Raw genomic sequence first — 24,250 nt, forward strand, 5'->3', positions numbered from 1 at the left:
CAGTTCAACTGAGTGAACTCTTCCTTTCTTCACTCACTCATGCTTATTTCTTCTCATCTTTTTCTTTCTCTCCATTGGTCTGTCCTTAGTTTCACCTTTGTGTATATTGGTTACCCCTGGATTGTGACTATTTCCTATAGTTTTGTTTTCATTAATTTTATATATTTCAAAGTGGAAGGTGTTTCAACTCCCTTATTGAACTATAGAAAGATCCTTCAATGATTTAAATTTGTATTTTTCATTTCAATTTGGATATCATTGTGTCGAAGGATTTATTAGTATATTTGGTAAGTTAATCTTATTTGGTATTTCTCTTTTTGTTGTTTATTTTGTTAATAGGTTATATTGGCCAATTTTATTGTCAAGTGGTAGTCATTTTGGATCTATATACATATGGGTTTCTGTTTTTGCATTAGGTACATTTTTATATGGCATTACGTTCATCACAGTAATTTCCTTAAACTTACATTATCACAATTTATTCCTTTGTAGACTAGACCTCAATTGTTGAATTCAAGCCTTTAGCTTGATTTACTCCTTAAACCCCTTTTTGCTTAGGGTAAGTCTTTTTGTATTTTTGTATATAATTGTATTATATTTTGTTTTAAGACTGTTTGTATAGTTAGTATTTCTAGTTATTACTTTAATAACAAGATCAAGGAAAATAGTTGTATTATAGAGTTTATATTTAGGTATTATTGTAGTAATTAATATTCTTCTTTTGAATATTTCAGGGTTTTTGTTAAGCAATAAAGTTTTATCAACCCATTTGGATGTGTGGTTAATTAGCCTACCCTAATTCCTGACCACCCATTTCAGTACCCCATCCAATGTAGCTGTGCAACAAATGTGCCTATGATTAGCAAAATATGGCATTTCTACAGATGCGGCATATGGGGTGGCTCTCTGTGACAAATTTGGATATGATCTCTGTGGCATTCCTACAGATGTGGTTTATACCCAGCAAAAGGTTCAACATTCAACAGATTCAATTCAATATGACAAATGTGGTATACAGCAAGCTAGCAAACATCGCTTTCGATAACAAAAATCTTATATTGTGTGTCAAAAAATGGATAATATTTTAGCAAGATACGCCCAAATTTTTATTATATCAAGGGTGGTCGCTAATCTGTGTCAAATCCTTCCAAAAATCTAACTTGTCATAGATATTGTTGATTTAAACGAACAGATAAAATTCTGACATAAACTGTTACCTCTATCTTGTTCACAAGCCAACAAATTTTGATGCATTTTTACCTAGTTGATGGCAATAACTCTATTGTGTTCGCAAACAAATTTTGACAAGTTTTTCCTAGGTCAAAAACGGTTCATTGAAAAATCGTCAAATTCTAACTTAACCGAAACCTCATCAATATAAATGACACACCAAATTTCATTAAAATCAGTGGAAAACTGTAGCCTCTCTTATTTTTACAAACAAATTTCCACGCGTTTTGCCAAAGTCAATGGCAATAACATCGAAAAAATGTCAAATTCAAACCAGACCAATATCTCACCAATATAATTGATCACACCAAATTTCATTCAGATAGCTTGCGATGCAAGGTAACATACGCCCACTGGCAGTTGTCAGAAAAAATAAAACAGTCTTTAGTGACTAAAGTACCAAATATTCTCATATTGAAGAAATTATTCATGCTGAATAATTCCACAAAATTTTTTAAAATCAATATCAATAAACCAAATACAACAAACAATTAAATCACACAGCTCTAATCAATGTCAAAAAACAACTTTTGACGCGTGTTTACAAAGTCAAGGGCAATAACTCAAAAAATGTTCATCAAAATTATGTCTTGTTAGAACTTGTCCGAGATCTTATCAATTCCAATGATCACACCAAGTTTCATCAGAATCGGTTGAAAACTGTAGCTTCTATTGTGCTCACAAACAAATTTTAACGCGTTTTTCGTAAGTTAATGGCATTAACTCAAAAACATTTCATCGAAAATGCGTCAAGTTAGAACTTGTCTGAGATCTTATCAATTTCAATGATCACACCAAGTTTCATCAGAATCCGTTGAAAACTGTAGCTTCTATTGTGCTCACGAACAAATTTTGACGCGTTTTTACAAAGTCAAGGGCAATAACTCAAAAACCGTTCATCAAAATTGCATCAAGTTAGAACTTGTCCGAGATCTCATCAATTCCAATGATCACAACAAGTTTCATCAGAATCGGTTGAAAACTGTAGCGTCAATCCTGCTCACAAACTATTTTTAGCAAATTTCGACGCCAAAGTCAAGGGCAATAACTAAAAAAAAGTTCATCGAAAATGCGTCAAGTTAGAACTTGTCCGAGATCTTATCAATTCCAATGATCACACCAAGTTTCATCAAAATCGGTTGAAAACTGTAGCGTCAATCCTGCTCACAAACTATTTTTAGCAAATTTCGACGCCAAAGTCAAGGGCAATAACTAAAAAAATATTCATCGAAAATGCGTCAAGTTAGATCTTGTCCGAGATCTTATCAATTCCAATGATCACACCAAGTTTCATCAAAATCGGTTGAAAACTGTAGCTTCTCTTGTCCTCACAAACAAATTTTGACGTGTGTTTCGTAAGTCAAGGGCAATAACTCAAAAACCGTTCATCGTAAATGTGTCAAGTTAGAACTTGTCCGAGATCTTATCAATTCCAATGATCACACCAAGTTTCATCAAAATCGGTTGAAAACTGTAGCTTTTCTTGTCCTCACAAACAAATTTTGACGTGTGTTTCGTAAGTCAAGGGCAATAACTTAAAAACCGTTCATCGTAAATGTGTCAAGTTAGAACTTGTCCGAGATCTTATCAATTCCAATGATCACACCAAGTTTCATCAAAATCGGTTGAAAACTGTAGCGTCAATCCTGCTCACAAACTATTTTTAGCAAATTTCGACGCCAAAGTCAAGGGCAATAACTAAAAAAATGTTCATCGAAAATGCGTCAAGTTAGAACTTGTCCGAGATCTTATCAATTCCAATGATCACACCAAGTTTCATCAGAATCGGATGAAAACTGTAGCTTCAATCCTGCTCATGAACAATTTTTAACAAATTTCAAGGCGTTCTAAGTCAAGGGCAATATCTCAAAAACCGTTCATCGAAAATATGTCAAATTCGAACTTGACCGAGATCTTATCAATCTAAAGCATCATACCAAGTTTCATCAAAATCAGATAAAGATAGCTTGCCAGGCAAGGTAACATACGCCCACTGGCAGCTGTCAGAAATGATTAAAAAGTCTTTAGTGACTACAGGGTTGCACAATATAGCTAATAGAGTGAATCGTCAAGTCAGACACGATATTTCGGTGAAATATTATCCGATCATCGCGAAAATCGATAGGGATCATCTTCATAATGACATTGACATACAAAATCAAAATCAAAAGAATCTGTAAACAATTGTAGCCTGTAGAGTGAGCACGAGTTGCACAATATAGCTAATAGAGTAAAACGTCAGGTCAGACACGATATTTCGGTGAAAAATTATCCGATCATCATGAAAATCGATAGATCATCATGAAAATCAATAGGGATCATCTTCATAACGACATAGACATACAAAATAAAAATCAAAAGAATCTGTAAAGAATTGTAGCCTGTAGAGTGAGCACGAGTTGCACAATATAGCTAATAGAGTAAAACGTCAAGTCAGACACGATATTTCGGTGAAAAATTATCCGATCATCACGAAAATCAATAGGGATCATCTTCATAATGACATTGACACACAAAATAAAAATCAAAAGAATCTGTAAAAAATTGTAGCCTGTAGAGTGAGCACGAGTTGCACAATATAGCTAATAGAGAAAAACGTCAAGTCAGACAAGATATTTCGGTGAAAAATTATCCGATCATCACGAAAATCAATAGGGATCATCTTCATAATGACATTGACACACAAAATAAAGATAGCTTGCCAGGCAAGGTAACATACGCCCACTGGCAGCTGTCAGAAATGATTAAACAGTCTTTAGTGACTACAGGGTTGCACAATATAGCTAATAGAGTGAATCGTCAAGTCAGACACGATATTTCGGTGAAATATTATCCGATCATCGCGAAAATCAATAGGGATCATCTCCATAATGACACTGACACACAAAATAAAAATCAAAAGAATCTGTAAAAAATTGTAGCCTGTAGAGTGAGCACGAGTTGCACAATATAGCTAATAGAGAAAAACGTCAAGTCAGACACGATATTTCGGTGAAAAATTATCCGATCATCACGAAAATCAATAGGGATCATCTTCATAATGACATTGACACACAAAATAAAAATCAAAAGAATCCATAAAGAACTGTAGCCTGTAGAGTGAGCACGAGTTGCACAATATAGCTAATAGAGAAAAACGTCAAGTCAGACACGATATTTCGGTGAAAAATTATCCGATCATCACGAAAATCAATAGGGATCATCTTCATAATGACATTGACACAAAAAATAAAAATGAAAAGAATCTGTAAAAAATTGTAGCCTGTAGAGTGAGCACGAGTTGCACAATATAGCTAATAGAGAAAAACGTCAAGTCAGACACGATATTTCGGTGAAAAATTATCCGATCATCACGAAAATCAATAGGGATCATCTTCATAATGACATTGACACACAAAATAAAAATCAAAAGAATCAATAAAGAACTGTAGCCTGTAGAGTGAGCACGAGCCAAATGTGAACGGACGGACCGACGGACGGACAGGGGTGCCGACAATGTCCACATAGAGAGATGTGGGCGTATAAAAAACCGATAATGAAAGCGATGCTTAAATTTGAAGAAAAAACAAGGCCATTTCATTGGTTCAGAGTGAAAATTCAAGTTACTAAGCCCTAAATGTCTAGATGGTCCATGTGGATATGTGTTCAAAATTTCAGCTATGTAGCTTTGTAACTTTTCAAGATAAAAATTTATTTGAGTAGCCTATGAGCGAATTTCGTGCAGCCGTCCCTTGTTACAAGAAATTCGCATTTTTTCTCTAATTGATTTAATTAGGATTTATGTTTTTTTTACAAGTCCTTGGGGCCTAATGATTGGGAAAAGTCCAAAACATGGGCTGAATCGGTTTATTTTGCAAAGTTAAGTATTGGACGTTTAGCCTCCATATGGCCCATAAGAGCAGAATATCGGCAACTTTTCCTGGGCTAACTTTTTCCCTATGGGGGATTTTTGAGCTCTGTTTTTTTTTATCTAAATATTTAGGAGGTCCATGTGGATATGTGTGCAAAATTTCAGCTTTGTATCTTTGTAACCTTTCAAGATAAAAATTTATTTGAGTATGGGCGCATTTCGTGCAGCAGTCCCATGTAACAAGAAATTCCCATTTTTTTCTCTAATTGTTTTTGGTCTATATAGTCCATGTGGAATTTCAGTCTTGTAGCTTTGTAACTTTCCAAGATAAAAAAAATATTTGATTATGAGCACATTTCGTGCAGCAGTCCCTTGTAACAAGTAATTCCCATTTTTTTCTCTAATTGTTTTTAATTAGGTTTTAAGTGTTTTTCCAATTCCCTGGGGCCTAATGAGTGGGAAAAGTCCAAAACACGGGCCACATCGGTTTATTTTGCAAAGTTAAGTATTGGACGTTTAGCCTCCATATGGCCCATAAGAGCAGAATATCGGCAACTTTTCCTGAGCTAACTTTTTCCCTATGGGAGATTTTTGAGCTCTGTTTTTTTTTTCTAAATGTCTTGATGGTCCATGTGGATATGCGTGTATAATTTCAGCTATGTAGCTTTGTAACTTTTCAAGATAAAAAAATTTATTTGGATATGAGCACTTTTCGTGCAGTCTTCCCTGGTAGCCTAACTATGAAATTTCTTTTTTTTTCTCTAATTATTTTTAATTAGGGTTTAACTGTTTTTCCATCTCCCTGGGTCTAATTAGTAGGAAAAGTCCAAAACGTGTCAAATCGGTTTGTTTCGTAAGCTAAAGGCATTTGACGTTTTCGGTCTTTATGGAATATCGGCAACTCGAATATCTCCCAAAGCGAAAAAGGCTAGGTTAGGAAATGTGCCCGATACTCTGCTCTATGGGCCACAAAGATCAAAAACGTCAAATATCTAATATTGCGAAATAAACCGATTTGGCCCATGTGGACTTTTCCTACCAATTGGACCCCAAGGATTTGGAACTTAAAACCTAATTAAAAACAACTACGGAAAAAAAGTTAATTTTTTGTTACAAGGGACCTTCATAAATTATTACTTATTCTGGTGTTCTTTTAGCGTCATGATTTAAAATAAAAATTCAAGAGATTCATCAGTTGAACTTAATAATCAGTTTATTGAACAAGTTGAAAACCTTAAATTACTAGGTGTTAATGTCAATCAAAATCTCTCATGGACTCCTCACGTTAATTCCATTGCAAAAATTGTAAATACTAATTAAGAAAGATCTTACCTGAAAAGTTTATAGCTATAATGTTTTATAAATGCCACTTTCAACCATATCTGGATAACTGTTCTATAATTTCGTTTCGCATGACATTATATCGGCCGACATATTACTTAGATAACAAAAGATAGCTTTTAAATTAATTCTTGGCTCTAAGTACAATACTGATTTGGCACTAAATCTTAAAAGGCTAAATATTTTTGACACCAGACATAACTTTAATTCGTATCAATTTATTTATAAGCTTCTAAATAACATGACGTCTCCTTTCTACCTTTCAAACTTTTTTAACGATAAAGAAGTTTAAAAACTTGGGGTGCAAAAATCACGAATCAATACGATTAAACAGAGTATCAAATTAATACAAAGGGTCAATTTAATGGAATGATCTGAGGGATAATTACAAATCAGTATCAGATTTTAAAACTTTTTTTCGAAGAATGATTTTTGATTATCGTTCAAAAGTATACTTCCTTGCCATGCCGGTATTCTTTTCTTAACTAAAACTGTGTTACCATACCATTTTAATCATATTACCTAATTGTCGCTTTTATATCTCTCAGTGTCCATGTTCATTTCCGTTTTTCTCTTGGGTTAGTAGATGCTGTGCCTGTGAGCCGTATCTTTCCAACCTTAGACTTACACCAATACTAGACCTGCTTAATAATAGTTATCTTGAGTATAACAGTTATGGTTCAATATCCTGAATGATTCGATTTTTTTTTATACTAATTCAATAATTTGCTTACCCTTTTCCTACAGGTATACAACTAAAAATTCTATTTTTGGTCTAAACTTAATTAATTTGGAAAAATCAAAACTCTTAATGTCAGGGGATTAGATTAGTAAACATCTGGAATGTTACATAGGTGGGAGCACTGAGTATTGGCAAAAGATCATGGCATGCTAAATTTCATAAAGCTTGGTCATTTTATATGGCCCATAAACATTATACAGCGCGTCCTTGAGCTCTTAACTCACTGTGACCTTAAAAACCCTACTTTCGTTTTACAGTTTACAAATATTCATATATAGCCATCATTTTCTGAAATATTTGCTTGGATTTAACGATAAAATTATCAAATTACATGCCTGGAACTACTGTATTCCAACAGTCTCGTTTTACGTAATTATATTTGATTTTGTGGAGAAAAAAAACAGCGCACATAACTGAAATTAACATATAAATCAATAGAATCCAACAAATTCGTTGTGAAAATCTTTAAAATTTGCATTTATGTCACCCTATGACTGAGAGTGTCTATTTGCCACTCGTGGTAACTGTAGCAAGGTCACCATAGGGCTTCATGTTAATAATAATATATTTTAATATGTTTTAACATACCACGTGTTTTTTTCTGACACAACTTTTGAAAGACTCTTTATGTTATTTCTGACAGCTGCCAGTGGATGGTAGGCCTATGTTAGGCTATCTTGCCTGGCAAACTATCTATAGGCCTATTGCTCAACACCATTTGTCTTTGGAATTTTTATTTTTTTTATGAAAAAAGTCAGTTATCTTACAAAGAGTTTATTCGTAGGCTATTGGACGGCTTACTTGCAAAAGATCATGGCATGCTAAATTTCATAAGACCTGGTCATTTCAATAATATGGTCCATATAAACATTACAACGCGTCCTTGAGCTCTAAACTGACCATGACCTTTGAAATCCTACTTTCGTTTTATAGTACATGTATAATAATATTCATTTTCAACCATCGTTTTCTGAAATATTTGCTTGGTTTTAACGGTAAAATCATCAAATTACATGCCCGAAATATATTGTATAATTCAAACAGACTTGTTTTACGTAATTTTATTCTTTACCACACGTGGAAAATATCTCTTATTAATCTGTGGGCGTGTTGAAATAAATTGTCATGGGAAGAGTAAGTCATGTGATAGTCACATGTTTTATTGAAGTTTGTATTACTCACTCACACTGTAGAAATTTCTGACTTTCTGTTAACAGATTGCTATACGTTAGACTACTAGGCTACCGGGTACATAGTAAGTTATAGATAAGTTCACTGCTGTTTGACTTCCATTTCAACAAAGGTAACATTTTTAATTCATGAAATTGTGTTCCATCAAATAAGAAAAAAATTAGATTTAAATGTATAAGCCTAGGTCTCTGGTCTACTATTGAAAGAAAAAACTGACTCTTAACTCTGACTACAATGATTTCTGAATCCAATTTTGGCAATCATTTAAGAACAAATTGAAAGTTTAATTACAAAATACTACCGTACTGATAGTCTTACATTGTCTTTGGGTTGATGAAAATGTTAACACTGGAAAAGTTATCTTTTTTACATGATTCACAGAGGGGAATTTTCAGTCCGAAAAGTAGGCCATTTTCTGGGAGGGAGATGTGTCCAAATGTAAAATCACTGAACCTTTTATTTCCATGAACTGGAAGACATTCCAAGACCAATGGCATAAAGTTTAATATTTTATTTTGAATATTTATGAAATAACAGAAAAAATTCATGATAAAGTAGGCTATGAATTACAGAGATGATGTCAAATGTTTTGTTTGTATATAATTTATAATTGTCTGTATGAATGAGGGCAGTAGGCCTAAGGGTACAATTTGAACCTTATTTAGATTTGACTGATTGTATTCCCTTTTTCAATTTATTTGTTTACACTGGATCAATTTGATGATGTTTTTCAAAATAAACTATAAGTAGTATCATGCTGCACCTGTTTTAGAAAATAAAACTGCTTGTAGGAAAAAACTTTGGCCTGAGAAAAAGCCTAAAAATTCATAGAAACTGTTATAATGCTGTTCAAATTGAATTTTTAAATTTCACATAAGTTTACTACACCTTTTAGGAAAAGATTTTATATGTAGTAATTATTGTTATATTTCATTCTAGCTAGAATCTAGATGAAGGTTTTATTGACAGTTGTAACATGTCTTGTGTTGGTACACACAGCAGACTGTGGAGCCAGTGCTCTCAGAAGAATGTTTGGTAAAATACCTCCCATGTGGAATAATGGTGTTGATCCTGGAGAGCCAGCCTTTTTAACTCCTTATTTAGAGAAGGGTGAAATTGACAAAGGTAGGTTTGACCAATGATGGAATATGGAATAGAAGAAAATAAGAGTTTGTTTCTACTGATAGTCACTTTTTGAGGCACACAAAAGATCTTTCACCATGAAAATAATCTAAACATGAAAATGGAATTTAACTGTAGTCACCTATATGTTCTTATTTCAGCTCGTGAATTAAGTATGGTATCAAATCTAAAAAATTTACCAATTAAAAGTTATTCTGGATTATTAACAGTCAACGAAACCTATAGCAGTAATATGTATTTCTGGTTCTTCCCTGCACAGGTTTGTTAAATTTTGTTTTAAGCAATTCATTTAATTGATGTATTATTAGCCAATCTGATTAATTGCAAATTTGATTGTTTTAATTGTTCTTTGCCTACATGATCAACTATAAATGCCATATAGCACATCTTCTGAGACATTTAATATTCAACAAATCAAATTCTCATGCTCTAAAGAAAGATTTTCTAAGTATATGTGAGGAATATATCTGGCAGATCATGGATGACAATTAACGCGCAGAAAAATTTGTAAGTAAACAATTGAAGTTTAAAGAAAAGCTGAAAATAAATCCTTGGCACACTAAAGGGGGATAATTTGATGAGAGTGATAAATTAACTATTTGAAATATTCTACTGCAGGTGGATCCAGCTAATGCACCAGTATTGCTTTGGTTACAAGGAGGACCAGGGGGTTCTTCTTTATTTGGCTTATTTGTTGAACATGGACCATATACAGTTTTAGAAGATGGAACATGTAATTCATTTATTTTTATGCAAAATTTTCATTTTCGAAAATTGTCAAATTCAATTCGGTGATTTTTTTTAAAAAAAAACCTCATTCAAATTAAAATACAGAAATTAGTAGCTTTCAGTTTTACATAATATGCTTTTTAACGAGATTCAATATCATCATGTCCAAACCACACCCCCATTCGTCATAATTCCTCGGGGCAGTGGTAACACAAGTGAGATAAAATTACACATTCATAGCTGAATTTTCAAAATTAGCCCTACTGTATTGGTAGCTAATTTCAGCCAATCAAAACAAATCACTCGTTATGACGCTTTGTTTGCGAACGAAAACGAAAGCAGCATGCCCTTACATATTTTGATGAATATGTATGGTACAGAATTGAGTAAGATTTTCATTAAAGAATTGAAGCCCGAGAGAAAATCAAACCTTATTTTGGAATATTTACTTGGAATGTCTTTTCTCTTCAAATGGGCAGCGCCAAAGCAATTTTGTGTTTTGTTTATAGGCCTCATATCTGTTCTACCAATCTGATTGGTCAGATTTAAATGCCACCAATGTCAATTTCCACGCCTCCAAAAGGAAGTGTAGTGGGTTTAGTTTAATACGGGTTAATAAGACCATGCTAAAACCAGTATTTGTGATACGATGGATTCAATATAAATTCTGAAAATCATCATGATGTATTTACTTTGTATTTTTCAGTGACATTGAAGAATATAACATGGAACAAGAAATATTCATTGTTATATATAGATAATCCAGTAGGGACAGGATTTAGTTTTACTGAAAACAATAAAGGATATGCTACTAATGAAATTGATGTTGGAATTAACCTCTACAAGTAAGGTAGATTTAGTCTCCATGGAAACAATGAATTTTGAGTCTGCACAGATACATAGCTTTCCCTAGCACTATCATATGGTGTTTATTTTTTAATTTGGTACAATTGTCTGTAACATAGAATGGCCAGTCAACAGAATGGTAAATTGAACAGCTATCTTATATTATATCTTTTTCGTGAAATTTTCAGGGCCTTGGTTCAATTTTTCCAGATTTATTATGAATATCAGAAAAATGATTTTTATATAACAGGAGAGGTTTGTATTGTTCATCAGGGTGGATAAAGGAGAGAGACTTGTTGGTCATAATCTAGGACCCCATGCTTTGATTGCAGCATCAATTTGTCAGTTATACAGGATTAAAAGACAATTACCCAGGGTCCTATCTGCATGATTCCTCAACAGTTGAAAATCCACTGATAGGCATTGCAAACTTAATAAACACAATCTGGAATAAGAGAAGGTTAGGTTAAACTCAATTTCAATTCACTTTTGCATTGTTTTAAGTAACACTTATCTACATGTATTTTTATGATTTTTGAAAAGTGCCTGTGTCATACATTTTGCATCTCCATTAATAGCAATTTTCCCTTCTTAGTGGCTTAAAATTTACCTAAGACTATGCTGAAGCTTTTAGAGCTTTGATCACATCAAGTGTGATAAGTTATCATTATATATTTCAGTCTTATGCTGGTAAATACGTGCCTGCTATATCATATAGAATACATCTAGAGAATCCTAAAGCTAAAATTAAAATCAACTATAAAGGAATGGCAATAGGAGATGGCTTATGTGATCCAGAAACAGTAAGTCTTTGGCTAAATAATTTGAAAACATTGTTAAAACTGTACACCTTGAAAAAGCATGAAACTGAATGTCAAAATTTGCATTTTAAAGGACAGGTTCGCCATCCGTTCGACCAATCATATCTTAGTCTCAGAAACAGGAATTGTTAGCTAATCTAATCTGAATAAAAGTGTTCACACTTCACCATTCAAAACTGAACCTTCAAATCCTAGTGCCAGACATGCCAAAACAAGGCTTTTAATAATATTATTATTCTATGTGTAGTTTACTTTATGTTGACTGTAATATGTTTTTGATACTCTATCTCTAAATAATGACCTCTCATAATGGTCATTTATCAAATTAATGTTATGTACACACTTATATCATTGTTAGTCATGTTATCATTTCTCTATTTTAGATGATGGATAAATATGCTAACTTTATGTATAATATTGGAACATTAGACGAAAATCAAAGAGATTTTTTCCAATCACAAACTGATCAAGCTATTCAATTTATAAAACAACGTAAATTTTTACAAGCTTTTAGGGTAAGCCCACAATAATGTATTGTCATAATTTCCCTACGGCAATGCATGTACATACATATAGTGAACAAGATTTTTGTTCATTTAGTTGTAAATTTGCAATCAATTAGGTTCATTGAAACATGATATTACATGAAAATTCTGGAATAAAAGACACAGCCATTGAGAACTGAAGTATCACACTTTGCAAATTGGTGATTATTTTCCAGATATTTGACTTTTTATTAAATGGTGATGAAACTAAAGGACCAGCATTTTATCAGAATGCTACTGGTAGTACAGACTATTATAATCTTCTTAGATCTAAGGTAAGTAGAATTTATTTTACAAAAATAACAACTGCTGAACTGGTAGACTGAGATTACAAAGATTTGTGTGATTCATTATAATATTTATCAAAACTTTATTAAGTGGATGGAAGTTTTATGAAATCTGATTTGTGTTTTTCAGTCACCAGCATCTTTCGGTTACTATAATGATTTCCTAGCTGATCCTAGTGTAAGAAAAGCTATTCATGTAGGCAACCTGACATATAATGATGGTTCTGCTGTAGAAAAATATTTGGTAAATGACATAATGGACACTGTTAAACCATGGATTTCTGTTTTATTAGACCATTATAAGGTAAGTAAAGAGTGTGGGTTACTGTCAGAAACAATGTTTGTGTTTATGTTAGGTTATGATATTATAATGGTCAACTAGATATTATCATTGTTGTACCATTAACAGAATCCTTTTTACGTTACAAAGTGTGCAATGTTTATGTTTATTTTAGGTTATGATATATAATGGTCAACTGGATATTATCATTGTTGTACCATTAACAGAATCCTGGTTACAAACTGTACAATGTTTATTTTAGGTTATGATATATAATGGTCAACTGGATATTATCATTGTTGTACCATTAACAGAATCCTGGTTACAAACTGTACAATGTTTATTTTAGGTTATGATATATAATGGTCAACTAGATGTTATTATAGCTGTACTGTTAACAGAATCCTGGTTACAAACTGTACAATGTTTATTTTAGGTTATGATATATAATGGTCAACTAGATATTATTATAGCTGTACTGTTAACTGAATCCTGGTTACAAAGTGTACAATGTTTATTTTAGGCTATGATATATAATGGTCAACTGGATATTATTATCTGTACTGTTAACAGAGTCCTGGTTACAAAGTGTCCAAATGTTTATTTTAGGCTATGATATATAATGGTCAACTAGATATTATTATAGCTGTAACGTTAACAGAATCCTGGTTACGAACTGTACAATGTTTATTTTAGGCTATGATATATAATGGTCAACTGGATATTATTATAGCTGTACTGTTAACTGAATCCTGGTTACAAACTGTACAATGTTTGTTTATTTTAGGCTATGATATATAATGGTCAACTAGATATTATTATAGCTGTCCTGTTAACTGAATCCTGGTTACAAAGTGTACAATGTTTATTTTAGGCTATGATATATAATGGTCAACTGGATATTATTATCTGTACTGTTAACAGAGTCCTGGTTACAAAGTGTCCAAATGTTTATTTTAGGCTATGATATATAATGGTCAACTAGATATTATTATAGCTGTAACGTTAACAGAATCCTGGTTACGAACTGTACAATGTTTATTTTAGGCTATGATATATAATGGTCAACTGGATATTATTATAGCTGTACTGTTAACTGAATCCTGGTTACAAACTGTACAATGTTTGTTTATTTTAGGCTATGATATATAATGGTCAACTAGATATTATTATAGCTGTCCTGTTAACTGAATCCTGGTTACAAAGTGTACAATGTTTATTTTAGGCTATGATATATAATGGTCAACTGGATATTATTATCTGTACTGTTAACAGAGTCCTGGTTACAAAGTGTCCAAATGTTTATTTTAGGCTATGATATATAATGGTCAACTAGATATTATTATAGCTGTAACGTTAACAGAATCCTGGTTACGAACTGTACAATGTTTATTTTAGGCTATGATATATAATGGTCAACTGGATATTATTATAGCTGTACTGTTAACTGAATCCTGGTTACAAACTGTACAATGTTTGTTTATTTTAGGCTATGATATATAATGGTCAACTAGATATTATTATAGCTGTCCTGTTAACTGAATCCTGGTTACAAAGTGTACAATGTTTATTTTAGGCTATGATATATAATGGTCAACTGGATATTATTATCTGTACTGTTAACAGAGTCCTGGTTACAAAGTGTCCAAATGTTTATTTTAGGCTATGATATATAATGGTCAACTAGATATTATTATAGCTGTAACGTTAACAGAATCCTGGTTACGAACTGTACAATGTTTATTTTAGGCTATGATATATAATGGTCAACTGGATATTATTATAGCTGTACCGTTAACAGAATCTGGTTACAAACTGTACAATGTTTATTTTAGGCTATGATATATAATGGTCAACTAGATATTATTATAGCTGTAACGTTAACAGAATCTGGTTACAAACTGTACAATGTTTATTTTAGGCTATGATATATAATGGTCAACTAGATATTATTATAGCTGTACCGTTAACAGAATCTGATTACAAACTGTACAATGTTTATTTTAGGTTATGATATATAATAGTAAACTAGATATTATTATAGCTGTACCGTTAACAGAATCTGGATACAAACTGTACAATGTTTATTTTAGGCTATGATATATAATGGTCAACTAGATATTATTATAGCTGTACTGTTAACTGAATCCTAGTTACAAACTGTACAATGTTTATTTTAGGTTATGATATATAATGGTAAACTAGATATTATTATAGCTGTACCGTTAACAGAATCTGGATACAAACTGTACAATGTTTATTTTAGGTTATGATATATAATGGTCAACTCGATATTATTATAGCTGTACCGTTAACAGAATCTGGATACAAACTGTACTATGTTTTGTTTATTTTAGGTTATGATATATAATGGTCAACTAGATATTATTATAGCTGTACCGTTAACAGAATCCTGGTTACAAACTGTACCATGGTCTGGTCTAGATGATTATAAGAAGGCTCCACGTGGCATATGGAAAGTAAATGATGATATTGCTGGTTATTACAGACAAGTTAAGAATTTCTACCAGGTATGTATTTAAGTAAAAAAAATTTTATTATATGCCCATCCATATGGAAATGTGGACATATATTGCCATCACCCCTGGTCACATTTCTTGTAGGCACGATAAAGGCTATTTATCTTTATGAAACATGGTATGCATGTAAATATTGATGAGATCTCGGTCAAGTTTGAAATTGGCATTAATTGGATGAATGGTTTCAGAGTTATTGCCCTTGACTTAGTAAAAACACAACAAATTTTGCTTGTAGTTATTGACCTTGTGTATACGGTATGTTGATGAGACCTTGTTCATGTGTGAACTTGATGGTAATTTGATTTGTTTTTGAGGTTTTGCCTTGAGTATTTTCAAAATTCATTATAAAGCCTCTTAAGACTTAGTTATCATTTCTGACAGCTGGTAGTTGGCGTATGTTACCTTGCCCGGCAAGCTTTTTTTAAAGTGGTCACTGTTCACTAAATGGAAAAGTTTTAGGGATGACTATTGTGGTTCCAAATCGAAAGTGATTGCTTTCAAAATATAGATGTTCAAGTGATCAGGATTCACTGTATAATATACAATTTTAGTTTAATTTTCTGAGGGTTACATTTGCTACAAGAGACTGCTAATATAACATTTTTATTTATAGATTATCGTATTAGGTGCTGGTCATATATTACCTCACGACCAACCAGAGAGAGGTTATGATATGATACAGAGATTTATTGAAAATAGAGGTTTTGACTAGCAGCTTTTACAAAATACTACCTTGTATATATATTGAATACATTTGTATGTTTGTTAAAATAATTTGCTCAAGATTATGTCCTGCTTTTGTCTTGAAATTTTATCATTTAACTTGATGTACTGTGTTAAAATCTTGTACATGGCACTGTTTAAGAGCACCTCATCCAAGATAAGAAAAGTCATTGTAAATGTCCTAAATACTTTGTTAAATACTATATATTTTGAATAAAATTTATTTTTTCAGTGAATATGTTTGAATAATTATATGACAGCAAAGGTTCATGTAGCAAAATGTCCTTAAAAGCCTTTTAGCCCTCCAGTTTAGCATCTACTAGTATAAAATAAATAAATGAAGACAGTTGAGTCTTTCAAATTTCAGGGCACTGACAAGATAAAAATTTTGAACACTTACTTAAACATTATATGTGAGGTTTCAAAATATTGAAATACACAATAAAATCACTCATACATATAGCTCAATATAAAAGATAGGCAATCACAATTTTAGGATATAAAATGCTGCAATAATCACAGTTTTAAGATATATCATACTGCACAGGTTAAATTCAATCTTTAAATGCTGTAGATAACATATCTCTCCTCGGTGGATGTAGTGGTTTCATTTGGGCCATGGCCTGTCTTGCATAAACTGAATTAACTACCCCAGCCTCTCGTAATTTCTGTTCTAGGCGTATTCGTGGATCAGAGGTTACCTGGAAAGAAAGTGTTCATGTACAGCCTTCAATTTGAAGAGGAAGTATCGATTACATTTCAATCTGAATGCAGTCTTCATCGGCCCTTGATGACACCAAACATGTTTCAATTATTTCATAATTATGTTTGATTTAGACTCCTCTCAAACAATTTTGGAAACCAAAACCATGTCTGGCCAGTCAAAACAGAATTTTGTTCAATATGGTTTTATTAAGATCATTTGATAAATTATAGGACTTACCTGATTAGAGGTAAAAGAGTTCACTTCAAATAAAGGTTTTTGAATATCAACTAAGTTATCATCTTCCAGTCTCTTCTGCCATGCCTATGAAATAAAGGAAATCATTTATTAACTTGATAAGCTAGCACAATTTAACTTTTATTATGACTTGAAGCTAAGACTCTAAAAACATACTATCAGTCTATCCTTCGTAATGTCATGTTTCATCTTGCAAATTGTTTCAAATTAATAGGCTTTATCACCTCATAAATTCAGAAACTATGAGACATCAGTTAATGAGGTTGAGAATAATGCAGTCCAATCACTTTAATGTATGTTCTGAAGTATAAAACTAAAATTTAATATTAGATAAGGTTCTTACATTTTAAGATCAACTAACTAGCATTGCATTAAGTTCTGTAGCATGCCATTTAAATAATAGCACTGAAGGCAGCGATGTTTAGCAGTTGTCAATAGAATCTGGTAACTCTACCTTAGTATTTTGATGCAGCCGATCGGGATCAGATTCAGCAGTAACTCTTACTGTTGATCTTAAAGCTTCTAATCTTTCTTCTTTCTCTCTTTCTTCTTCTAGTTCTTGTAGTTTCTGTCTCTTTTTTTCTTCTGTTTTCTCATCAAACTGTTCCTTACGAAATTGAACTCTAAAAATAGATTAGAAGGATAGTTTGCTAGATGTTATTCGTTGTTGAAAGAGGTAGTTTATGATTGAAAGTCTGTACATTCCAATGAGTCGTTTGTGTGAACAACCTCAAACAGGAAATTAAAGCCTGTTCATTCTCTATATATTGCATTTAACGGTCAAATTGCTTTATCATGTTATTGAACTACCACATACCTGTTTTTATCATATTCTGCCTGTTCATTTAATAAATGATATAATTCTTCTAATCTTCTCTTATCTTCTTCCTCTTCCCTTCTCTTTTTCTCTTCCTTTTCATGTTGAAACTTACTGATCTAAAACAAAACACTTTCATTTTACTTCTTTATCTAACAGACAAGGAAAATTAAAGTGGATTTGTGGAAGATATTTTTATTTAGAATAATATGGAAAAAGCTTCTAAAAGCCCAATTTGAATAGGAATATACCCATCAAAACTGCAACTTTGTCAAAAATCATGAAACAACAAGTAAAACAAGTGGTTGCCTAGCAAGATACGCCCACTTTCCTGATCCATTTTCAGTATATCAAGGGCAGTCACCTATCTGTGTCAAATCATACAAAAAATCTAATTTGTGCAAGATATTGTTGATTTAAACAAACACACATTATTTAATAAAATTTTGACATAAACTGTCACCACTTTTGCCAACAAATTTTGATGCGTTTTTACTAAGTTAAGGGTAATAACTGAAATTCTGTTGATCGCAAAAATTGTCAAATTTAATCTTGACTAAGATCTCATCATTATAAATGATCATACCAAATTTCATTTAAATTGGATGAAAACTGTAGTCTCTATTGCGTTCTCAAGCCAATTTCAATTCGTTTAGGCTAAGTCAAGGGCAATAACTCAAAAACTGTTCATCGAAAAATCCTGAATATCGAACTTGTCCAAGATCTCATCAATATAAATGATCATACCAAATTTCATTTAAATTGGATGAAAACTGTAGTCCCTATTGCGTTCTCAAGCCAATTTAAATTCGTTTAGGCTAAGTCAAGGGCAATAACTCAAAAACTGTACATCGAAAAATCGTGAATATCGAACTTGTCCAAGATCTCATCAATATAAATGATCACACCAAATTTCATCGGAATGAAAACTGTAGTCGCGTTCACAAGCCAATTGTGGACAGACAGTCCGACATGGGTGACGACAATATACGTCCACATTATAATGTGGGCGTATAAAAATGGAAAAATGTTTACAGTACCTTATGTTTGGTTTCTTGTCGATGTTTTTTCTCTCTTTCTTGTTCTAATTTCTGTTGTTCTAGAATATAGTGTCTGGCTTTTTCTTCCTGTTTCATTTGTAATCTAGTAACCTCTTCTTTCTGTTCCCTCCATTTTAATACCTAAATATTTCATTGATACAAACAATCAAAACAATTTACCAAAAATATTGTAAACTATGTCTCCAGTCTGGTAGAGATGCTGAATCAACAACCCAGTTACAAGGTTTGCATCAAGGGTTCAAAAAGTATGAGCCTGTCCTGTAGTTGACCTAAAAAAAATTTAACCCATGACTTATTGCAAACACAAACTTGATTCTCATCGGGAAGAGTTTCAAGCCACAGATGTGGATTTATGGCCAAATCTGCAAGAAGAGCTCGGACCTTGTCTAAATGAATTTGATATCTCCATCAAATGATGCACTAGAGAGTTTTAATGATATTTTAAAAATATATATCCTGCACCTATCAATACAATACAATACAATACAATACAATACAATACAATACAATACAAGCTTTATTTAATTTCCTCCCTTGTCAAAATTCAGTTCAGTAAATCCTACTATTTGGCATCTGGACAAGCCAATACTCTAGTATACTGGTATATGTAAAGCAAATTTAAAGTTGAGATAACTACCTTATCAAACAGAGCATCACAGACAAGTTTCTGGTGAGTTCTAAACTCAGCTTTTCTCTCTTCTAGCTCATGAACAACTTTAGCTTCATCAAAAACTACCAGAGCTTTATTGAAGAGTTCTTTTCTGTCACGTTGCCAGTCCAACATGATACTTCTCATTCTTTCATTATAATATTTATAATCTAACCACCAATCTTCATGCTCTGCCTATAACAAACAATTCTTCTTTGATTTTTGTGCACTATAACATTAATATGCTAGTTTAAGTGGTAATAAAAAAACTATGTCTGGCTTGATAATTTCCAATAATACCCAAACATTCCCAGTTGTGCACAAATATCTATAAGCCAAACTAATTTGGTAAGATTGAGATTTATCTGTTGTTTTTTCAAACTTTTGTAAATGTAGCCTATATTGTTAATGACCATGTACATCTATCTGTTCACAATGTGAATGCACAATCTACAAGGTCCCTTCCATGTATCCAAAACTATTACATATTTCTTCTGTTTCACTTTAGCAGGTAAAGTTATAAGGGACCAAGATAATAAATATTCTGATTTTGTCACAACTGTCAACCATTTTGCAGGATTGTCCGCTGGAACTTACCAATTGCTGTCTAGTTTTCTGAGGTAAATGTCGTTTTAATCTATCTAATAATAATTGTCGTCTGTTTTTTAGATCATGGGAATATTGATCATAGATAGCCAGAAATGTAAAATGTTCATCTTCATACCAATCACCACACATATCTCGACTGAAAATATTTACCTTAATATATATCATACATATAACTCGATCGAAAATATTTACATAATTATATCTTAAACACATATCTCGACAGAAAATATTAATTACATATATCAAACACATATCTCTACTTTTAAAATAGTATTATATATTATACATATATCAGAACTGAAAATATTTACATAATTCATGATTATACACATGTCTCAACTGAAAATATTTATATAATTAAGCTTCTTTAACATGCACTATCTCAATTGAAAATATTTATATATAATATTATATTATTATATATAGCCTATTGTAGACATATCTCATATGAAAATATTTACATAATTGTATGTTAAAATATGCTAAAACACATAAAAAACTCCTGATGGTTCTTCTCTTTGGAAGTCCACTACTATAATATATTTATATATATATATATATATAATCAAATAGATTTTGATTAACAGAATTGTCTTGTACCAATTTTTATTACATAAATATTCATTTGAATACAGATAGATGAACCTGAAATTGAGCCCTATCAGTGGGTATTGTCTTAACTAACCTTTTACATAAACCATGTCTCCTATCTAGATCTTCTAGATGTCTATGATATTTAGAATCAAGAAGTAAAAACTCATTTAATACAGCTGTTTTTAACTCCTCATCTGGACATTCTAACTGAATACCTTCTTCAGGTATACCTTCTACAATATGTGGTCTTCTTTCTAATTGTATTGGACATAGGTCTAACATATCATCTGGAACATAATTCATCCTGACAGTTATTGATGAATCACTAGTTGTTCATTCAGTCTCATGTTGATCCTAAATTTACTCCAGACCCTTAGTTGCACATATAAACCTTTAATATTTAAACCTTTTATGTTACAAGTGTCAAATTACAGCATGAAAACTCAAGGTTTTCGGCCTTTTCATTGGCTGCTGCCAACGTTTGCAATAACCTTTCAGAAAATTTAAAATCTGTGCCAATACATACAATTTCAAGAAAAAAATGAAAACTGTTTTATTTGACTCTTTAGTCTGTATACATTGTAGACTATGGTTTCTATATTCACCAGTTTCTGTAAGTGCCATGAGCACACTTTTATGTGGAGATTAGCGTTATGTAAATACATATTATTATTTAATCTCTTTCACTGGGCATTCTAATTCAATAAGTCCTAGATCTATATTGAAAAATGAAAGTGCATCTTGAAGGCTATTGAAGTAAGGAAAAACTGTGAAGTTTCCTACCGGCACCTCCATTTCTATTTTGCCCAAATGCCAAGGGAAACAGATGGAAAATCAAAATGAGGGAGATTTACCTGAGTTCAGTTCCTTTTCCAGTTTGATTTGTTCATGTTGTAATTGTTGCAGAATAGAATACTGTTGTTTTTCCACACAATCTACCATCTCCCTTACTTCATCATATTTAGTTAATGCATCTGGAGAACCTTCACTTAATCTAGTTTTATTCTCTGTTAACCAGTACTCCAAATCTTCTCTTAAATAATTTGAATAAAAAGCTCACATAATTTCGTTACTACAGACTTGAGATAAATGTGACAAAGAAAATAATACACATCAAATCTATCATAATTCAAAAGATATGAGACAAAAATATTACTACAGCTTACTTGTTTGTATACCATAGCCAAGTTATTCATAGTGTTTCGTTAACTGTCTCTCAAGTTCAATTTAGGGATCTTGTCAATTCTTGTTCAATTTTAAACAAACTTAACACTAATTTATACAAGAAATATTTTCTCAGAAGATTACCTGAGATTCCAGATAGGCTCTGCTGTCTGCTTCTTAAATTCTTCAAACTCTTTGTTTAAAGAATCTTGAAAATATTCAAAATCTTTATAAATCTGCCCGCAAATTCCAACTCGGTTATCTCGAACATGATCTTCAATTTCCGTTTGTATGTTTTTTCTGGCATAGTGTAGCTTCAAGAATTCTTTTTGCCATAATAGCTTATGTTGCTTTAGCACATTATTTTCTTTATTTTGTTTACAGAATTTGTCCAGTTTCTCTAACTTCATAGAAAATTTATGTGAAGTGAAACGAGTTTTAGAGGATAAATGTTGAAGTTTATAATAGTTGACATCTTTATATTTATTGCTTCCCAGTCCATCTGTTGCTCTTTGTACTAACTTATCTGAAATAACACTGAAACTGTAGGCTATACAATCCATTGAAAGCAATATTTTAATTTTATTTCATACCGGTAGGCCTACTTAGACTTTAGAATTCTCAAATGTGTAGCCAAATTATAAGTTTGGTTCCCCATTACAACCATTAAGCAACAGATAATCTTAGTAGGACCGAAAAGACTACATTCAATATATTCTAACCACTAAATCGTACTTGAAGTGGAACTAAAGACGTTACAAAATTACTTTCGTCGTTTGGAAATTTCATTCATTCACTATACAGACTAAAACTAGAATAAAGTAAAAATTGGAATGAATAGTAACAAACCCGTTTCGGCCGATCTATAATTGATGACAAAGGATCTAAGATCTCTTCCACTCATTATTTATCAATATATTTGTCACATTGTCATCAAAATAAAATAAAACTAGTATTTTCTCATTATTTATTCAGTAGTGAATGTAAACAATTTTTGTCGGCCATCTTGTGGGTAGATAACTCTCTCGGTATAACCGAATCAGACAACAACTGTTTTGAACCAATCAGTTATATACAGTCAAGTAACCTAATTTCGTGCTAGCCTATTTTGCGTGCATCTCCGGAAATGATTAATAATTTACATGTGCGACCTCGCGTGACCTCCGCATATGCTTCTTTTGATAAACATGAGTTATCTGTACAATGTCAGCTTGTAGAATGAATCCAGTAGTTTTAAGCATGGTAAAATTAATGTATACTACGACAAACACAAAATGACGGATTTCAGTTATTACCTAACGTCACAATTTTTTATCGGCCGAATTTTTTTATAATTCCAAGCTGTAATCGGAATTCCAAGTGTCGTCTGCTAGAATGTAGTCCAACGAATGAAGTCACTTGATCAACTAGCGGGTTCCGTGTCAGCAGAAAAATTCTATGGAACACAATGTGGGCCACATTCTTATGTTGTTTAGAACTATGACTTTTAGCAATAAATCACATCTTAGCTGTGCATCTTATTTAGTCAGTCACTATTTTTCGTGGTTCTTTGAAAAAATTGTCACTGGTTATTACTTATTAGATACCAAACATAACAACTAAGAGAAGTTAATTATACCACTGAATAACCAAGCAACGTGTTTTTCTCGACTTATTTACAGATCAAACATTGTACACAAAAATGGGTGACGCATTTTGCAGCCATCGTCGAGTTGGTTACTCGTGAAATTTGGGTCAAAGTGAGGGATTCATATAGAAAATCGAAATACACCAATTTTAATTATTTTGTGGAATATCTTCTAAATAATATCAAAATTATAAAAAAAAAATTGCATTTTTATACGACCACGCATAAGATGGGCGTATATTGTAATCACCCTGTCGGTCCGTCCGTCCGTTCACATTTGGTTCGTGCTCACTCTACAGGCTACAATTCTTTACAGATTCTTTTGATTTTTGATGTTGTGTGTCAATGTCATTATGAAGATGATCCCTATCGATTTTCGTGTTGATCGGATAATTTTTCACCGAAATATCGTGTCTGACTTGACGTTTTACTCTATTAGCTATATTGTGCAACTCGTGCTCACTCTACAGGCTACAATTCTTTAAAGATTCTTTTGATTT

At 32.2% G+C, this 24,250-nt stretch overlaps 2 protein-coding genes across 2 annotated transcripts; one reads left to right on the forward strand and one right to left on the reverse strand.

Moving 5' to 3' along the window:
• Positions 1–9,403: 9,403 nt before the first annotated feature.
• Positions 9,404–16,257, forward strand: LOTGIDRAFT_134569 (hypothetical protein; the record flags this gene model as incomplete). The annotated part of the gene is made up of 11 exons (XM_009068579.1): positions 9,404–9,479; positions 9,638–9,756; positions 10,116–10,230; positions 10,933–11,071; positions 11,261–11,327; positions 11,753–11,875; positions 12,277–12,408; positions 12,615–12,713; positions 12,856–13,029; positions 15,363–15,536; positions 16,159–16,257. The coding sequence occupies 11 exons, from the start codon at positions 9,404–9,406 to the stop codon at positions 16,255–16,257; spliced, it is 1,317 nt and encodes a 438-aa protein (XP_009066827.1).
• A 565-nt stretch (positions 16,258–16,822) lies between these two features.
• Positions 16,823–22,686, reverse strand: LOTGIDRAFT_169949 (hypothetical protein; the record flags this gene model as incomplete). Its single annotated transcript, XM_009068580.1, has 10 exons — positions 16,823–16,969; positions 17,212–17,295; positions 17,684–17,852; positions 18,047–18,165; positions 19,087–19,227; positions 19,745–19,951; positions 20,354–20,501; positions 21,051–21,246; positions 21,814–21,992; positions 22,268–22,686. 10 exons carry the CDS (start codon positions 22,684–22,686, stop codon positions 16,823–16,825), a joined length of 1,809 nt encoding a protein of 602 aa, XP_009066828.1.
• Between the last annotated feature and the right edge of the window lie 1,564 nt (positions 22,687–24,250).

This window comes from Lottia gigantea (assembly GCF_000327385.1).
Source record: "Lottia gigantea unplaced genomic scaffold LOTGIsca_91, whole genome shotgun sequence".
NCBI lineage: Eukaryota > Metazoa > Mollusca > Gastropoda > Lottiidae > Lottia > Lottia gigantea.